Source organism: Drosophila mojavensis, unplaced genomic scaffold (assembly GCF_018153725.1).
Source record: "Drosophila mojavensis isolate 15081-1352.22 unplaced genomic scaffold, ASM1815372v1 contig_136, whole genome shotgun sequence".
NCBI lineage: Eukaryota > Metazoa > Arthropoda > Insecta > Diptera > Drosophilidae > Drosophila > Drosophila mojavensis.
The window spans coordinates 22,183,754-22,200,000 of NW_025318667.1; the positions used below are offsets into that span (position 1 = coordinate 22,183,754).

The following is a 16,247-nucleotide window of genomic DNA, read 5'->3' on the forward strand; positions in this document are numbered from 1 at the left end:
TTGCAAGCAGCTGCTCGACAAATCTAAATCGAGTCAAAGGATGCCGCCGCTGCTGCTGCTGCTGCTCGAACACCTCTATAGAGAGATGCATGCATACATGCATATAGAGATAAGTACTTGCCCCGTGCTGCATGCCACATGCCGCACTGCTCCACTGCTCCACTGCTGCTCGGCTGCCTTTGTCAGCTGTGCAGCAAATGGCAAGTGCTAAAAGTGTCTCTGTGTGCGTTTGTGCTCTCTGCTTTGTTTCCCAAAGGGATTTTCTATGTTTTCCAACAGCTTTTGTTTGCCGCTTAACACACACACACACACACAGAGAGAGAGAGAGAGAGAGACAGAGAGAGCTAGAGCTTTTAGTTTTGTATTCGCTAGCACTTGGCTTTGCATTTTTCGCAACACGCAAAATCATTCGACAAAATATACAAATCTCTTCGTTATTTACTCTTATGTGTGTGTGTGTGTGTGTGTGCGTCATACAAAGACAATGCGCATTCTTGTTTGCATAGAAAACAGCATAAAATACAACTTTTTACGCTTACTTTAGTCTAGTTTATAGAATTCTCCATGTTTTCCTGCATTGTTTCAATTGATTTTCAGTTCACAGAATCTCAAAGATTTCATTTTCGACCGAAACTCCAACTTGGTTGTTTACTTCTATTGTTTTTCATTCGAAATATTTGCTTAAATGTTAAGCTCATGTTATGTACTTATTTAATATAGCAATGTTACTGCTACTCCTGCTACTTGTAGGCTTTATACTCCTGCTGCTCATAGTCTTTATACTCCTGCTACTTACACTTCATATTAAACAGCCTCGGCTTGTCACATTAAATCAAATGTAATTCAGTTATTTGTTTATCCTAAGTTTATTGACAAATAAAGTGTTTACATTTTTTAATTAATTAATTAAATTTAATTATTTATTCTTTATGGCTGCTTAGTTTTTATGACCCTATAGCGCATTTCTCTCATAACCTTAACTTTTTAGTGGGCCAAATGGCTTTATTAAATATCATTTATTTATTTTTGAACAAGCCACTTAACTAAACATATATTTTTATACCCTGAACCCATTTTCAATGGGAAATCAGGGTATAATGGTTTTGTTGAAATGTATGTAACAGGGAGAAGGAGGCGTGGCAGACCCCACAAAGTATATATATTCTTGATCAGGGTGACGAGCTGAGTTGATTTGGCCCTGTCCGTCTGTCTGTCCGTCTGTCCGTCTGTCCGTCTGTCCGTATGTATGAACGCGTCGATTTCAGAAGATATAAGAGCTAGAGACTTCAAATTTTTTTTAAAATGTCCGTAATTACAGCGCGCATATCAAGTTTATCATTAAAAATCGATAACTCATCTCGATCTTTTTTATCGATAAAAAACCTTATCGAAACCCAGTTATAAAATTATATCTTCTACACCTTTATTGCTAGAGTCTCCAAATTTTTAATGTATGCTTATATGCAATTTATACAATTTCGATTTTTGTTAAAATTTACCCCCACCTCTAAATTCACCCCCTCACCCTCACTTTTGTAAAAAGCGTATTTCAAATACTAGAAACTTGTGCTTTGGCAATTACATGCATATTCATGTTATAATCATAATCTAAAAGTTTCATGAAGATCGTACGTCCATAAAAAAAGTTATTAAACAATTAAGTTCTCATAGTAAGCGCACACTGCAGCCCATGCGTGTTTATGCGTGGTTGCTTGTATGTGTATGTGTGTGTGTGTATGTGTGTCTGTGTGTGCGTGCGTGCGTGTGTGTGTGTGTGTGTGCGTGTTTCTTGTGTAAGCTGAAAGTCGCGAAAAAGTATTGAAATATCTATTGCTCCAAGGGTTCAGGGGATCTCGTAGTCGAGCAGTCTCGACTAGAGCTTTCTTACTTGTTAAACAGAGATTTACCTAAATTTTCTTTTACAAATTGGAATTGATGAAATTGAATAGAAGAAAAACTTGCAAAATTTGTTATTTTAATAAGTGCCAAAGCAAGAAGTGATAACATATTCATATATAAACATACGTATATATACAACACATATATAAACATAATTTAATTTCATTTAGAATCATAACAGCAGTTTGGGGTAGTACAACAATGTAAAGATTTACCATAGCTTTACCCACACCCTCTCTTTCTTTTTATCTACCTCTATCTCGCTCTCTCTCATTTTCTTCTCTCTCTCTCTCTCTCTCTCTCTCTCTCTATCTATCTCTCTCTCTCTCTCTCTCTCTCTGTCTGACTCTGAGTCTTTCACGTCACACTTACTCTCTCTATGTTTCTTTTTTTGTCTCTCCTCCTATCTATCCTTCTATATATCCATCTATATATCTATCTCTCTCACTCCCTATTTCTCCATCGCTCTCTTGTCTGTCCTTTTCTCTTTTTCTCCATCTCTCCATTTCTTTCTCTCTCTAAGTCTATAATGTCTCACTTTCTCATCCTATACTTCTCTCTTTATCTCTCCTCCTGTATGTCTTTCTTACTATACCACAATCTATCCTTCTCTCTTCATGTCCTTATGTGATTCTCTCTCTGTATATATTATTCTATTTCTCTCTCTCTCTCTCTCTCTCCCTTTCTTTCTACCCATATTTTTCTCCGTTGTTATTCTGCTACATTATCTCATATTGTCCATTTATATAATTAATAAACTCATAATATTCACATGTCTATAGTATAGAAAAGTATACTCTATAGACCACACACTCTGTACCAAACTAATATACAATGGAGGACAAAAGTATTTTGACAACGCATTGCAAAAACTTTAACCGCTTATTCCTGCGTGCTGAGAGTGGTAACAGTACCCATTATATTTTTTAGAGAGAGCAAACATACTAGGCTTTAAGTGACCAAAATATTGCAGTGATAACATGACTCATTATTTTTCTATAATTATTTGCATGGCGAATTGTCATTATTTGGATGGACAAAAGTATTTTGACATTCCCTTTCAAATTCATTTTCGGTAATTTGCTTGGATTCAAAAATACAAATTTTTCTTTTTAAGTTATTTTTGGTGTCCTCTTTAATAATAGCCATTATTTGATCATAGTTTTCGGTAAATTATGGGCAAACAACGGGATTAAGTGAAATCATTAAAAAATTAGTCGCGAACGAAGAATAATGCAGGTATTTCCGTGGAAAACCTTAAAAGCTTATAAAATACACCTCTATGAGCAATTTACAACTAAATTAACAAAAAAATAAAAACTGATTCACTTAAACAAGAAGGCCAGATCGGAAAATTCATTAAAAAAACTTGTAGAAGGCCGCATCATATTGAGAAATCTTAAAGAAAATGTGCGAATTTTCCTAAAAGTCATGTCGATTAAGCCCAAAAATAATCATAAATTATCAATAAGCAGAAAAACTATCACAAGTCGGCGAAAGAAGGCGAATTTTTCTACGTTATAGATCTTCAAATACTCTTAATATTAGTATAAAATAAACTAAAAAGGTATCGATTTGCTAAAATCTTCATAGGCAAGCCGCAATTCTTCTGGGGAAGAGTATTATGGATGGACGATAGTTCCTTTGGGTATCCTGGATAAAAAAATCGATTTATAACAGGTTGCCAAAGAATATTCGCAAAAAAAGAGGCATATGTACCCACGTGCTGAAGAATCGGTAATGCTCTGGGGGCTCGCATGTGTCAATAGCCTCTCCAATTTGATATTAATTTATGAAAAAATGAAGAGGGATAATTATTTACGTGTCCTGAATGACCACTCATCGAATTCCGGTTACCGGCTCATTGGAAAATCATGTATACTGCAGCAGGACAATGCTCCATGCCACACGGTCCATATTATAACTGAATTTTCTGGGAATATTGAAGTCAATACATATGATTGGCCACCTCAGCGCTCTGATCTCAATATTATAGAGAATGTGTAGGCTTACGCAAAAGTAAAATGTAGCTTAGACTTAGCAAGAACGCCCAAGGAGACGGATTGCTGAGGTTTGAGGACCTTAGCAGGATTTTTCAATAGAAACATTACAAAATTTGGTTAGATCGATCCCTAAACGCTTGCAGATATTAAAGGAGGGTTTAATTCTTATTAATATTTTAGTTACTATTACCATTGTTAAGTTTTTGTCTCACTCTATTTAATCAAAATACTTTTGTCCATCCAAATAATGACAATTCGCCATGCAAATAATTATAGAAAAATAATGAGTCATGTTATCAATGCAATATTTTGGTCACTTAAAGCCTAGTATGTTTGCTCTCTCTGAAAAATATAATGGGTACCCTTAGCTCTCTCAGCGCGCAGAAATAAGCGGTTAAAGTTTTTGCAATGCGTTGTCAAAATACTTTTGTCCTCCATTGTAGGATATGAAGTGGCCTCATTTCTTAGCACTGCGCAAAAACGAACTTCAAGGGGGAAAAGTTCTTCAACTGCTTTCACGCAGCCTCAGCAAAAAGTTGAAAATAATTTCCATTAAGCTCGAGTAAAATGGGAATAATCTTGTTTTCCATTAACAGTTAACTTAAGTGTGATTAAATAGATTAGCTCTGGCTCTGGCACTCGAGTGCCCCTTCTCACATGGAGCTGGCTGTTCACCTATTTCAAGATGTTCGATTCGGCGACACATTTTTTTTTTTTTTTTTTAGGTTTTATTTCCAATTTTATTTGGAATGAAATGTGATTTCTTAATGTGAGTTTCTCCACAAAATGAAATGGATGCGAACTCAGGTGAGCCAATCTATAGGAAATGGCCAGCCAGACCCACGTCTGATCAGAGATCTTTAAATACCTTGGCCCGTTGGTGGCTGGATTTTCACTTTTCTTTGGCTGGCCTAGGCTGGGCATCTGCTTTTAATTGCATTGCCCTGGCCATTGATCGAAAACTGGTTGAAGCTGAGGTGATTCGCCTGCCCCTTGCTGTTGCAGTTGCAGTTGCAATTGCAGTTGCAGTTGCTGCGGCTCATAAATCGTTCAATCATCAGTGACAACGCCATTGGCCGTATGACATAGACATTGCAATTTATTCTCTATTCAGCAGAGAGCTCTAGAGCTGCCTCCTGCCACCCGCCTGCTCTACGACTGCTTCTTCTTCTTTTACTTTTTCCTCTCTCTCTTTTTTTTTTTTTTTTTTTTTGGGCCAACTTAGACGTAAAATTAATGCAATTTGCGTACAAAATGTTCCATTAAAAGCGCATAACCAGGCGCACGCCCTCTCTTTCACTCACTCTGACTCTACCTCTCCCTCTCTCACTCTCTCTCTCTCTCTGCACATAGCGCAATATGAGCTCTTGTCGCGTCGCCTTGTCTGGGGCCGCTTCCAAAACGCTGTCTCGCCTTCATGTGCGAATGTAATTTAATGCCAATGCAGTTTTATTTTTTTTCTCACTCGCTCTCTCACTCTCTCTCTCTCTCTCTCTCTCTCTCTGTCTCTCTGCGTGTCTTTACTCCTCTCCTTGCACCCGCTGTGTGGCTGGCATGCCACAAATTACCCAGGCAAAGTCCGTAGAGCGCATTTAGCTAAATCGCAGAATTTATGTCTTATGAAAATGCGCTGTAAGTCGCCGTCGCCGTTGCCGTTGCCGTTGCCGTCGTCGTCGTCGTTGCCGTTGCCGTTGCCGTTGCAGTTGCAGGCAAAGTGACATTGCCACAAGAGGCAATGCTAATGTATGAGGCTATAATAAAACGAGGCATGTTCAAAACTAAACGACACGACGCCTTAAATGCCCTTACACTGAAAACAATCGGCTGGCTGCATTCGGTGTGGCCATTGTCAGTACGTATACATGCGCCAGCCACTGTATTACATTTCTGCTCGGCCAGTGTACGGGCAAATCGTGTATCTGCAATGCATTGGATACTTGAGCAACTTGAGCAACTTGAGAACTTAAGGCTGATTTATCTCTTTTATTATTATGGTTTGCTTAGCATTCTGGCTTAAACAGTTTTTTTTCTCTCTCTCTCTCTCTCTGTGCGCTGTGCAGCCTTTTGGCCATTAATTTGCTTGCGCTTTTCCAATTTCCAGTTTCCATTTACCAGTTTCGCCCCCTGCCCCTCTCCCACACGCTCTGTGTCTGTCTGTTGCACAATCCGCAAATTATGCCGCCTTAACTGTATACACTTCTTTTTTCCCCCCTCTCTCCTTCTGCTACTTCTGCTTCTTCTTCTTGTCGCTGCCCCATCAATTGGCATGCCAAAAGTGCGGCGAAAAACTTTTCAATTCAATTATCAACGCCCAAATACATGGACGAATATCTATGCAGCTGACGCTGTGCCATATAGATGTACGCAATACCAGCTCCAACAGCAACAACAGCAACAGCAACAACTCTGACTACGGCCTCAACTTGGTTTAGTTCCGATTTGGCATCGATTTGCCAGCAATTTGGCTCGATGCATTTTGGGTAATTTGTTTGCCAAATTCGCGTGTTGGCGTCAAAAGTCGTCAACACATTTTGTGGGGGTGTCAATTGCGATTGCCAACAACAACAACAACAACAGCAACAACACTTAAATTATATATGAACTGCAAACACAAACACAACTTCTCCAACTACACCCACTCGAGCATGCATATCATGGCCTGAGAGACATGGGACGAGCAGCTCGCCATGGGGAAGAGTTCATTGAATGAAATTAATGTTGCCAAATCAAAGTTGTCAAAACGGCACTAAGGCCTGGCTATAAGCAACCTAGCCATGGCTGAAATGCAATAAAACTTGTGAGGAAATGGGAAAGGGGAATAAAAAAAAAAAATATATATCTATGGCAATGGAGTAAAAAACAATCGGGGTTAAATATGCTAAAATGAGCACGAAATTGAACATAATTTTGAATAATAAAAAATTTCAAAAAGTAAAATTTAACAAATAAAAAATAATAATAAGAAACTATAAAAAATAAAATAAGAGAGCGAAAAGAAAATGAAATAAAATTAAAATCCAAATCTAAAACTAAAATATGATCAGTTGAAATATGTACACATTTTATTCCATTGCATTCATTAAAGATATATTTCATTAAAGGACCTCCGGCGCTTTAAAATTAGACTATTCTGGATAAAATTCCATTGATAAAAAAATTTTAAAATAAAAAAAAAATAAATAAATAAATAAAAATTATATGAAAACATAAAACTAAAATATTTGCAAAAATGGAACAAAGATAGAACACAAAAAAAAAATTTTAATTAAAAAAAATTAAATAATACAATATATGTATAAATTCTTTATTTCATCAATCCATGTTTTTTTTTTTTTTTTTTTTTTTTTTTTTGTGGATTACAATTAATTCTCATTCCATTATTTTAAATGTTGAGGTTTTACATTTTCATATTATTTTTATTAATTTTAATTTAATTTTTCTATATATGAGAATTAGTCTAGAAATGGAATCAAGATAAATTGAATGCAATGGAATGAAACGACTGTTCATGTTTCAATTGAGCATACAATGTATTTTATATGGAGTGTTTACTGTAGTCTCTCTATGGCGACAGTTGCACTCGAAGCTAAATATATATATGTATATTTAAGAAAAAAAAAGGGGAAGGAAATTTGGATGCCAGTCGAGCGACAAATATTTTGGCAAGCCAAAAATTGAATCGGCCAGCGCAAAAATGCAGGCAGAGGCAGAGGCAGCGGCAGCGGCAGGGGCAGAACCAAAGGCAGAGGCACGCAGTGCGCGACAGCAAATTGTCAGCACATGGTATTGCGTGTGCGTGTGTGTGTGTGTGTGTGTGTGTGTGTGTGTGTGTGTGTGTGTGTGTGCGTGTGTGTGTGTGTATAGCTGTGGCAGAGGTAGAGGCAGAGACAGAGGCGGGGACAGGAGCAATGTGCTATCATAACAGACTTAGCTCATAAGCAAGCTAAGTGCTTAAGGACACAGACGGCAGAGACAGAGACAGGAGGCAGAGGTAGATGCGGGGGCGTGGGCGAGGTGGCAGCCAAATTGAAAAATAAATAAAATTATGCGTGGCAACACATTCGAAATCATTGGCCAAAAGACATATCGATGTTGGGTCTGTATGCCACGCCCCTGGCAACAACGTTGTCATCGTCATCTACTATTCATTTTTGTTGTTGTTGTTTTCTTTTTTTTTCAATTTTTTTATTTTATATATTTTTTTTTTTTTTTTTGGGTCCGGAATGACGACGCGCTTTACGCATCAGTTGATTCTTTTCCCATTTTTGGCTTACGAAATTCTCTTGATTTGGCTTCTCGCAATCTCTCAATCGCCGCGAACTTGGGGCATCATTGAAAATTCAAATCACATCAAATTGTAAAATACACAAACCACGCAAATAAAAATGCGAGTACATAAAAATAATAATAATAAAAGACAGCAAGACGGACCGACGCGCGGACGAACGGACGGACGGGCAGCCAGACAGACAGCGTCTTAGATGAAGGGCCAAAGGCAAAGCTGATGACAGCCGCAGCAGGGGCTGGGCCACGAGCCGGAAGCTGGACGAGCTGGCGAAAAATGTCTAAGCACAAATCTGTAGCTGGAATGGGCGCTGAATGCCAGGATGCGTCCGGGTCCAAAACACACTTACACACACTTATACACACACACCATCACATTTTATGCCAAGCAAAGCGAATTTGCTGTTTTGTGATAGCGAAAATCGAAGTTGGCGCTGGCAAAGGCAGTTTGAAACCATTCGAAAGGGAGAGCCAAATTTATTGTGTGCATGTGCATGTGTGTGTGTGTGTGTGTGTGTGTGTGCGTAGGTGTTGCTGCAAATTATGGCGTAAGTGTAAAATGAAAAGAGTGAAAATTATGTTGGTGGCGCGCCCATACGATAAAACGCCCTCGCTTAGCTAAAATATATATATATAGAAAAGAAGGGAGAGAGAGAGCAATGTACGACTTCTGAATGCCCTTGAACTCGCAGAAAAACTTGTCTTAAATGAGTTTCTTTAATTAAAGATAGATTATTATAAATGTATTATATTTTATAATGGGATTTAATTAGAATATATACATGCATATATTATGGGGTATCTATAGTTAAAAAATTTATATATGTACATGTATGTGCATATGTATATGATTCAGAAATATATACCTCATGAGGTCAGCCTCCGTCACATAAAAAATAATGAAAAAATAAATAAATAAATAAAATAAAATGAAATAAATAAAATTTTTTTTTTTTTTTTTTTTCATTTGATTTTATTTATTTTTTTATTTTATTTCTCTATTGCTTAGACTGGTAAGCTAAGTTCCCAAGTAATTGCATGAATTACTTTCTATGAGGCTCAGGCACTTTTCAATGCCTGTATATAAGCTACAAACTTTACTTCTGATCAGCTGGACAAGCCTTTTATATTTATAATAACTGCAGAATTTATGGTATAGCAATAGATAGCCAATTTTGAATCGAATTGTTAAATAATAAGCCACCTTTATGAAGAATATGCATATGTATGTATGTAACCTGGATCGGCTTCTTAAGAAGAAATTCAATGATCATCTTAGTCAGTTACTGCGGAACTTAGGGTGTCTGTTAGTCGGTCACTCAAGAGTAGTTCACATGGGTTTGTTAAGTTTGCGATGTCAGATGGGCATCGTGATGATGTGCTAATGTATGACACAGGCAGAAAAGGGCAGAGCCATAACGTATAAACACATACATACATATATCATACGGTTAACTTCTAATCCGATGCGTTCGACTAGCTTACAAAAGCACTGAAATATAGCTAATATATATACAGTGACGAACTAAATTATTGGCATTTCAAATTTTATAGAAATATTTCAAGTCGTTTTAAACGTTTTTTAATAAAACAACAAAAATTTAATTAAATAAAATAGGAAATAATATGTTATTGATTTAATTAAACATAACAAAACGTGTTACATTTTGGAAAAATTAAATAACCAAAAATTAATTAATTAAAAAATGACAAACATAACATAATTAAACATAACAAAATTGTTATATTTTTGAAAAATTTAATAGCTAAAAATTAATTAATTGAAAAGTTAATGGCACGCCAAAAAAAAAAAAAAAAAAAAAAAAAAACCTAAAAGTATTTAAAAATATTATGGAAAAATGCTACTATAATCAAAATATATATACAACTATAATTAATATATACTTACAACTATAATTAATATTTGGAGTATGGCCCTTTAGCTTGCTGTGCGATTAATCTAGTTCCTCACTGTATATTATAAATATGTCTTTCTCTGTCAATGGGCCACACTCTAAGGCTTTTTCTAAGTTTATTAAAGTACCGCACACGTGTAGCATATTATCTATGCAATCTTACAGTCTCAGCCATAAAGTTCTTAAGCTATTTCTTCATTTCAACTGGAGCTGGGAATATCTTTGTTTTGACATCTGCTTCGCCCTGATTGTGCATAAATTGAGTTGCTGGCCCCGTCTATTTAAGGCCATGGCGCTTGTTTGGTCGGCGATCACTTCAGCTGCATATGAATATGCGTCTATATGGAGTCTATGGAGCTCCCCTTCCCTCCCCTCATGCATCTCGGCATCTCTATTGGCATTGTATGTGTGTAGCTTCGATATTTCGAGTCTGTGCTGCTGCCGCCTTCTGAAAACTAACGAAAATGTGAAAATGAAATAAAAATGTAGACATTTTGTAGCCAGTTTATAGAGAGAGTGAGAGAGGCAGGGCGCGAGGGATAGAGAGATGAGATGATGGCCAGTCGCTTTGGGCCGAGGCCTGTTTGGGCCATAATTTGTTGTTTTGCAAACGGTCGCATAACTCGCCAGAGTCAGGTCCCGGTTCCTGTGCCTGCTCCTCCTTCTGCTGCTGGCCCTGCTGCACCACTCCACCCCCCTCCCCCACGCCCCGTTCGACCGCCTTGCCCCTTTCCCAGCATTCTTCCGGCCTGGCCGGGGCTTATCTATCGCTAGCCGTCGATGTAGTCCCACGGTCTCTGCTCGGTCTATGGCAACGCGCACTCGCATTCGCACTCATTCGCATGGTGCCAAATGAATTTCACATGTTTTCTTCCGACTCCTCCTCGTCAATGCGCTGCTCGCTGCATCTTCTTCTTCTCCGGCTTGTTTGTTGTGTGTGTGTGTGTGTGTGCCTTTCCATTCGCACTTTTCTTTTTGCATGTGTTTTGCACTCGCTCGCTGCTTTGGCATTTAATTAAAAAGCCAGCAAAATTATGAACTTTTCTTTCTCGACCGCCTGCAAATTTGTTTGTTTTCGCCACGAAAGTCGTATATCAAAAAATTGCCTGCCAGATGCGAAATGTGAGTTGTTTTTTTTGTTGTTTCTTTGTTTTTTGGCTATGGGCGGAGTAGTTGGCTGTTTTTGGGGGCTTGTCTGGCTAGCGGAAGGGGGCGGCAAATGCCACAAAATGCAAAATGTAAAATCTTTCGCCAATGATCTGTCGAACTTTTCGCTCAACCCCGGCAATAACTTTTCTTTTCTTCAGCTGGCTTGTTTTTTTTTTCCTTTTCAACTCTTTTTTTTTTTTTTTTTTGGATGCCATTCAATTGAATGCATCGATGAGTGGTTGCTTGACTGTATGGATGAATAATGGGGCAATGTGTGCCTCGCTCTGCTCTGCTGTAGTGTGGAGTGCTTCGAAAAGTTTGGCTACGAGTCGGCGCGTTGAAAATCAAATGAGCTGTAAAGAAAATTTCGCGTTAAAATGCGTTTTATTGTTTCCAATTAGGCTGATTGAGTGCCTCGATTTATATATATACATATATACAGAGAGGGACAGAGAGAGAGAGAGAGAGAGAGAGGGGCACGAGATGTGTGCCATATTAAAAGCCACAGCGTGTTTTAATGTAGTCTATAGTGCTCGACATGCTTCGCTTAATCCCAACCCAACCCAGAAAAAAATAAAACCACACACACACAATTTATACGCTACTTTAGCTAATCATCGAGAGCGTCACATAATTTCATTCCATTTCGCCTTTTCGACTATTTGGCTTTTATTTTCCAATTGTCTTTTCATTGGAATTTCTGAGTGTATGCGTGTGTGTGTGTGTGTGTGTGTGCATCATCAACTAAACATTCAGCTGCTTAGCTCATCAGTCCAGCCCCTCCGCCTCCTGCCCACTGACTTTTTGGTATTTATGTGGCAGCAGCTCAACTTGGCTTACTGCTGCTGCTCGCAAAATCAGCTCATTTACAATGCGTGTCTCAATGCCAATAACTGTGCCCCAAATATGCTGCACACACACATATATATATATATACATACATACATCGCAGTCTCATCGATGCTCGAATGCCTTGCAAAGCAGCTAAAAAAGAAAACTTTATTTATTATTTCTGTATATAAAAAACGCTTTCCAAGTATTTTATTAGGTTTTAATTGATTTGGTTGGGTTATTATTATTATTATTATTTTTATTTATTTCTAGCTCAACTATTTTTTTTTATGCTTTTAAATAGTAGTTGGCTTTGAAATTCTTGAAAGAATAATATTAGGTACAATTTTTGTTTTAAATAATAAAACCAAATTTTTAAGAAATGCATAATAAAGCATTTTGCTTTCAAATTTTTGAACAAATTTATATTATTTATGGGAAATTCTTGTTTACCATAAATTCTTAATTATGTAAAGTCTGTATTATTTAGAGATGGAAAAAGCTTCAAATATAATAATATATAAAAATCAAATAAAAACAGATTTTTTTTTTTTTTTTTTTTTTTTTTTAATAATATATATATATTTATTTATTATATATAATATAATTTTAAAAATAAATTTTAAACAAAGAAATTCTTTTCTTCTTGACTTCTTTACACTTTGTTATAATTTCTCCAGCATCTTGTTGCAACTTTCACATTTTCTTTCGAAATGATATAACTTGGGTAAGCTCTCGATGCGATTCATTTGGCGGTGAACTCGTTTGCCTGCCTTCTCAGATAGCTGATATAACAGCTTGGCCGAGTGTCGAGTCGAAAATAAAAATGCATTTTAGTTTGTGAAACGATGAGGAGGGGAATCAGACGGATAGAGGGAGAGAGGGTGAGAGAGAGGGCAGCATCATTGACGAATGACTGCCATGCAAGAAAGACCGAGCGAGAGTGGTGAAGGAGGAGGTAGAAGAGGGCGAAGGCGGAAGATTTCGATATATGTTATGCGCCTCGGTAGCAAGGATAAAGTCAACGCTGAGGCATTGCCTGCCGCATTGTCCATTGTTGTTATTTGCCAAATAAGTGAACCGGCCGCCCGCGCTCAGCCACGCCCTACCCCTCCCCCTGCCGCCAGCCGCCTCCTGCTGGCACACTGCCGGACTGCGGACTGCGTCTCCATTGTTGTCAGCTTCGTCGATGATGCAGACGTAAGATATGAAAAATATGAAGCAACAGCCATCACAATAGTCGCACCAGCCGTAAGCCAGAGTCACAGACAGAGCCGTAGCTGGGGAACTGGGGAGCTGGGGAGCTGGAGCTGGAGATGGAGCTGAGGCTGAAGCTGTGGCTGTAGCTGTAGCTGGAGTCGGAGTGGAGGGGCAAGAGACATATTTTGTGTTGTTCTCCAGCTGGCAGAGCTGCTCCAGCTGCTACGCCTCCTCCTACTCCTCGTCCTCCGCCATCTCCTCATCACAAAGCAGGCGCTCATGCGTGTGCAAGTCAAAGTCGAACTGCGTGGGCAACAGACCCATACGTAACCATGCTAGAGATAAAGCTCTGTCGATGCTCGTATATATATATGAATATATATATATATATATATAAACACATATATATGAGTTGGGTCTGGTATAAATCACGCTTAATGCCTTGGCTGCTGGAGCTGTGTAGCACGCTGTGGCACATAAATTGCAGTCAAGTGCTGCCAATTAGTTGGCTAAAATTATTTTATGATATTGGCCAACTAATTAAACCGGCATTACGCTGACTGACGCTGACGCTTAAGGTTTAGTCCGGCCAGACACACACCACACAGACACACACACACACACACACACACACTCACTCGGACCTGGGTCAGCTCGGCAATGAAATCGATAAAAAGTCGCAGCAGCACCGTCAAGGTACAGGTGGCTCCCGCACTCCACCTCCTCCGCCCGCCCTTCGCATTGTAGTTTGCTTGCAGTTTCATCAATCAACCACACACAGCCAAACCAACAATCAATCATATCCAAACGGTAGAGGGGCGACAGCGGCAGGGGGCGTGGCTGTAGCTCAGTAGCACGGATAAGTAAAGCACGTAAAAAATATCTTTGATTATTAATTATTTATGAAATGTGCGAGGCGAGAAGCGACTGCCATTAAATGATTAGGTTTGAGTTGAGTTGGGGCTGGGGCCGGAACAGGGGCTGGGGCTGGGGCTGGTAGGGACTCAGACATACTAAAGAGCTTAAGCGAACGATACAATCTTAAAGATGAATAAATGAATATACATTCATAAGCGTTTAAAAGAGAAAAACACTCAACTTAAAGATGAAGCAATGTCTTTATGAAAGTAATATTTATGAAACTTGGGAATGTTACCAATATAACTTGAGTAAAAGATTTCTTTTACCACTGAAACCCCACAAGCTTTGAATATAGAATTATGAAATTAAATTAATAAAAATTATAAATTATTTTATGTTATAAAGTTTTATACCAAAATAAATATTAATTAATAAGCTCAAATTATATTATACAAAAAAAAAAAAAAAAAAAAAATTATATATATGCATATACATTATATTATATGAATTATTTCATTATATATAAATTAAATGTTTCATCCAAGCCTATTAGATTTGGTCATAAAATCTCTACTAGCCTGCAGCGAGGCTTACATCTGTTGTATCTTATTAATTCTTAATATTATACGATTTTAAAGATTAAAATGTAGGGCTGTTCGTTTCTCCCGTCAGTTCGCCTTCAGGCTGTCTGTTCGCTTCCTCATCTGTCTGTCTGTTCGTTCGTCTGCCCTTCTGTCTAGCCGCCCGTGCGCTGTCCGTCCGCCTGTCCGTTTTTCCTTGCGTTCATACGTCCTCCCATCCATTCGTCCGTTCATATGTCCACCCATCTATTCGTCCATCTGTATGTCCGTTTTTGCGCTTATTCGTCTTTCTGTTCTAGGACATAAGAGATTAAAGACTAAAATAAAAATTTTGACTAGGAAGTCCCACAGTACTTCGCGTGAAATTAGAGCTTTATTTATTAATCGATAACTTCTCTGCAGTAAATCGATTAAACTCATTCAATCATTAGCGTATCAATCGTAGCAAAAAAAAAAACCTTATTTCCTAATAAAGTACCCAAGAGCCCTTTCGACGAGAGCACCCTTACTTATTTGATAGTACTGATGATAATATATAAGTAATATTGCTATACTTTAAGTTCCCCCTACTTTACCTCAACTGACCGTCTGATCTCTTTGTGCTTTCAGTGTGCCAGTGCAATGGACATGCTCGCCGCTGTCGCTTCAACCTGGAGCTGTACAAGTTGTCCGGCCGCGTGTCTGGCGGCGTTTGCTATAATTGTCAGCATGATACGACCGGAAGGTATTGTCACTATTGTCGCGAGGGCTACTACCGGGATGCCACCAAGCCACCCAATCATCGCAAAGTGTGCAAACGTAAGTAGCAGCTGTTTTGGCCATCAATCAGGGGCCTAGTTAACTGTCACACAGCACAGATGTCTCTCTCTAATGATGACTCTCCCTCTCTCCTCTCTCCGCTCTCTTCTGTTTGTGTCTCTCTTTTGCTCTATCTCTTTTAGGCTGTGACTGTCATCCCGTGGGCTCCACCGGCAAGACGTGCAATCATCTGAGTGGTCAGTGTCCCTGCAAGGAGGGCGTCACTGGCCTCACTTGCAATCGCTGTGCACGGGGCTATCAGCAGACGCGCTCTCATGTGGCGCCCTGCATAAGTAAGTATCTAGTTCTCACTATCCCCCTCCCTCTCTCTATGTGTGGCCTTGTTATTAATGTTTCTCTGCTGCGTATTAACAGAGGTGCCCACAAATGCGAATATGATTCAAGCCGAAAGCGCTGGCGGCGGCAGTGGAACTGGCGACTACAAAGATGGCGGAGGCTCTCAGGCTGAGGAAATGAAAAAGTGTAAGTGTTGTAGTGAAATGAGTGGAGAGTAATAAGTTGAGATATGTAAACTGATAGATAGAACAGAGTAACATTTGACAAGCGACGTCTTGTAGACTTTTGTAAAGAGTGAAGAAAGATCTGCAGCAGAAATCTCTCGTGGAGAGTTGTGAATATTTGGAGAGTGGTATGATATTTGTTATGAACAAAGAGAAAGAGTTAATCGTGGAGAGTTCTGAGTGTAGAGTGGAGAGTTCCAAGTT

At 38.6% G+C, this 16,247-nt stretch overlaps 1 protein-coding gene across 1 annotated transcript in view; it reads left to right on the forward strand.

Moving 5' to 3' along the window:
- LOC6584465 (netrin-B) overlaps window positions 1-16,247 on the forward strand; it is a 78,850-nt gene that overhangs the window by 58,108 nt on the left and 4,495 nt on the right. The window contains exons 2-4 of the mRNA XM_015161546.3: window positions 15,334-15,522; window positions 15,666-15,815; window positions 15,898-16,005. Of these exons, the coding sequence (XP_015017032.1) occupies window positions 15,334-15,522; window positions 15,666-15,815; window positions 15,898-16,005 (447 nt within the window). The remainder of the gene's footprint in view (window positions 1-15,333; window positions 15,523-15,665; window positions 15,816-15,897; window positions 16,006-16,247) is intronic.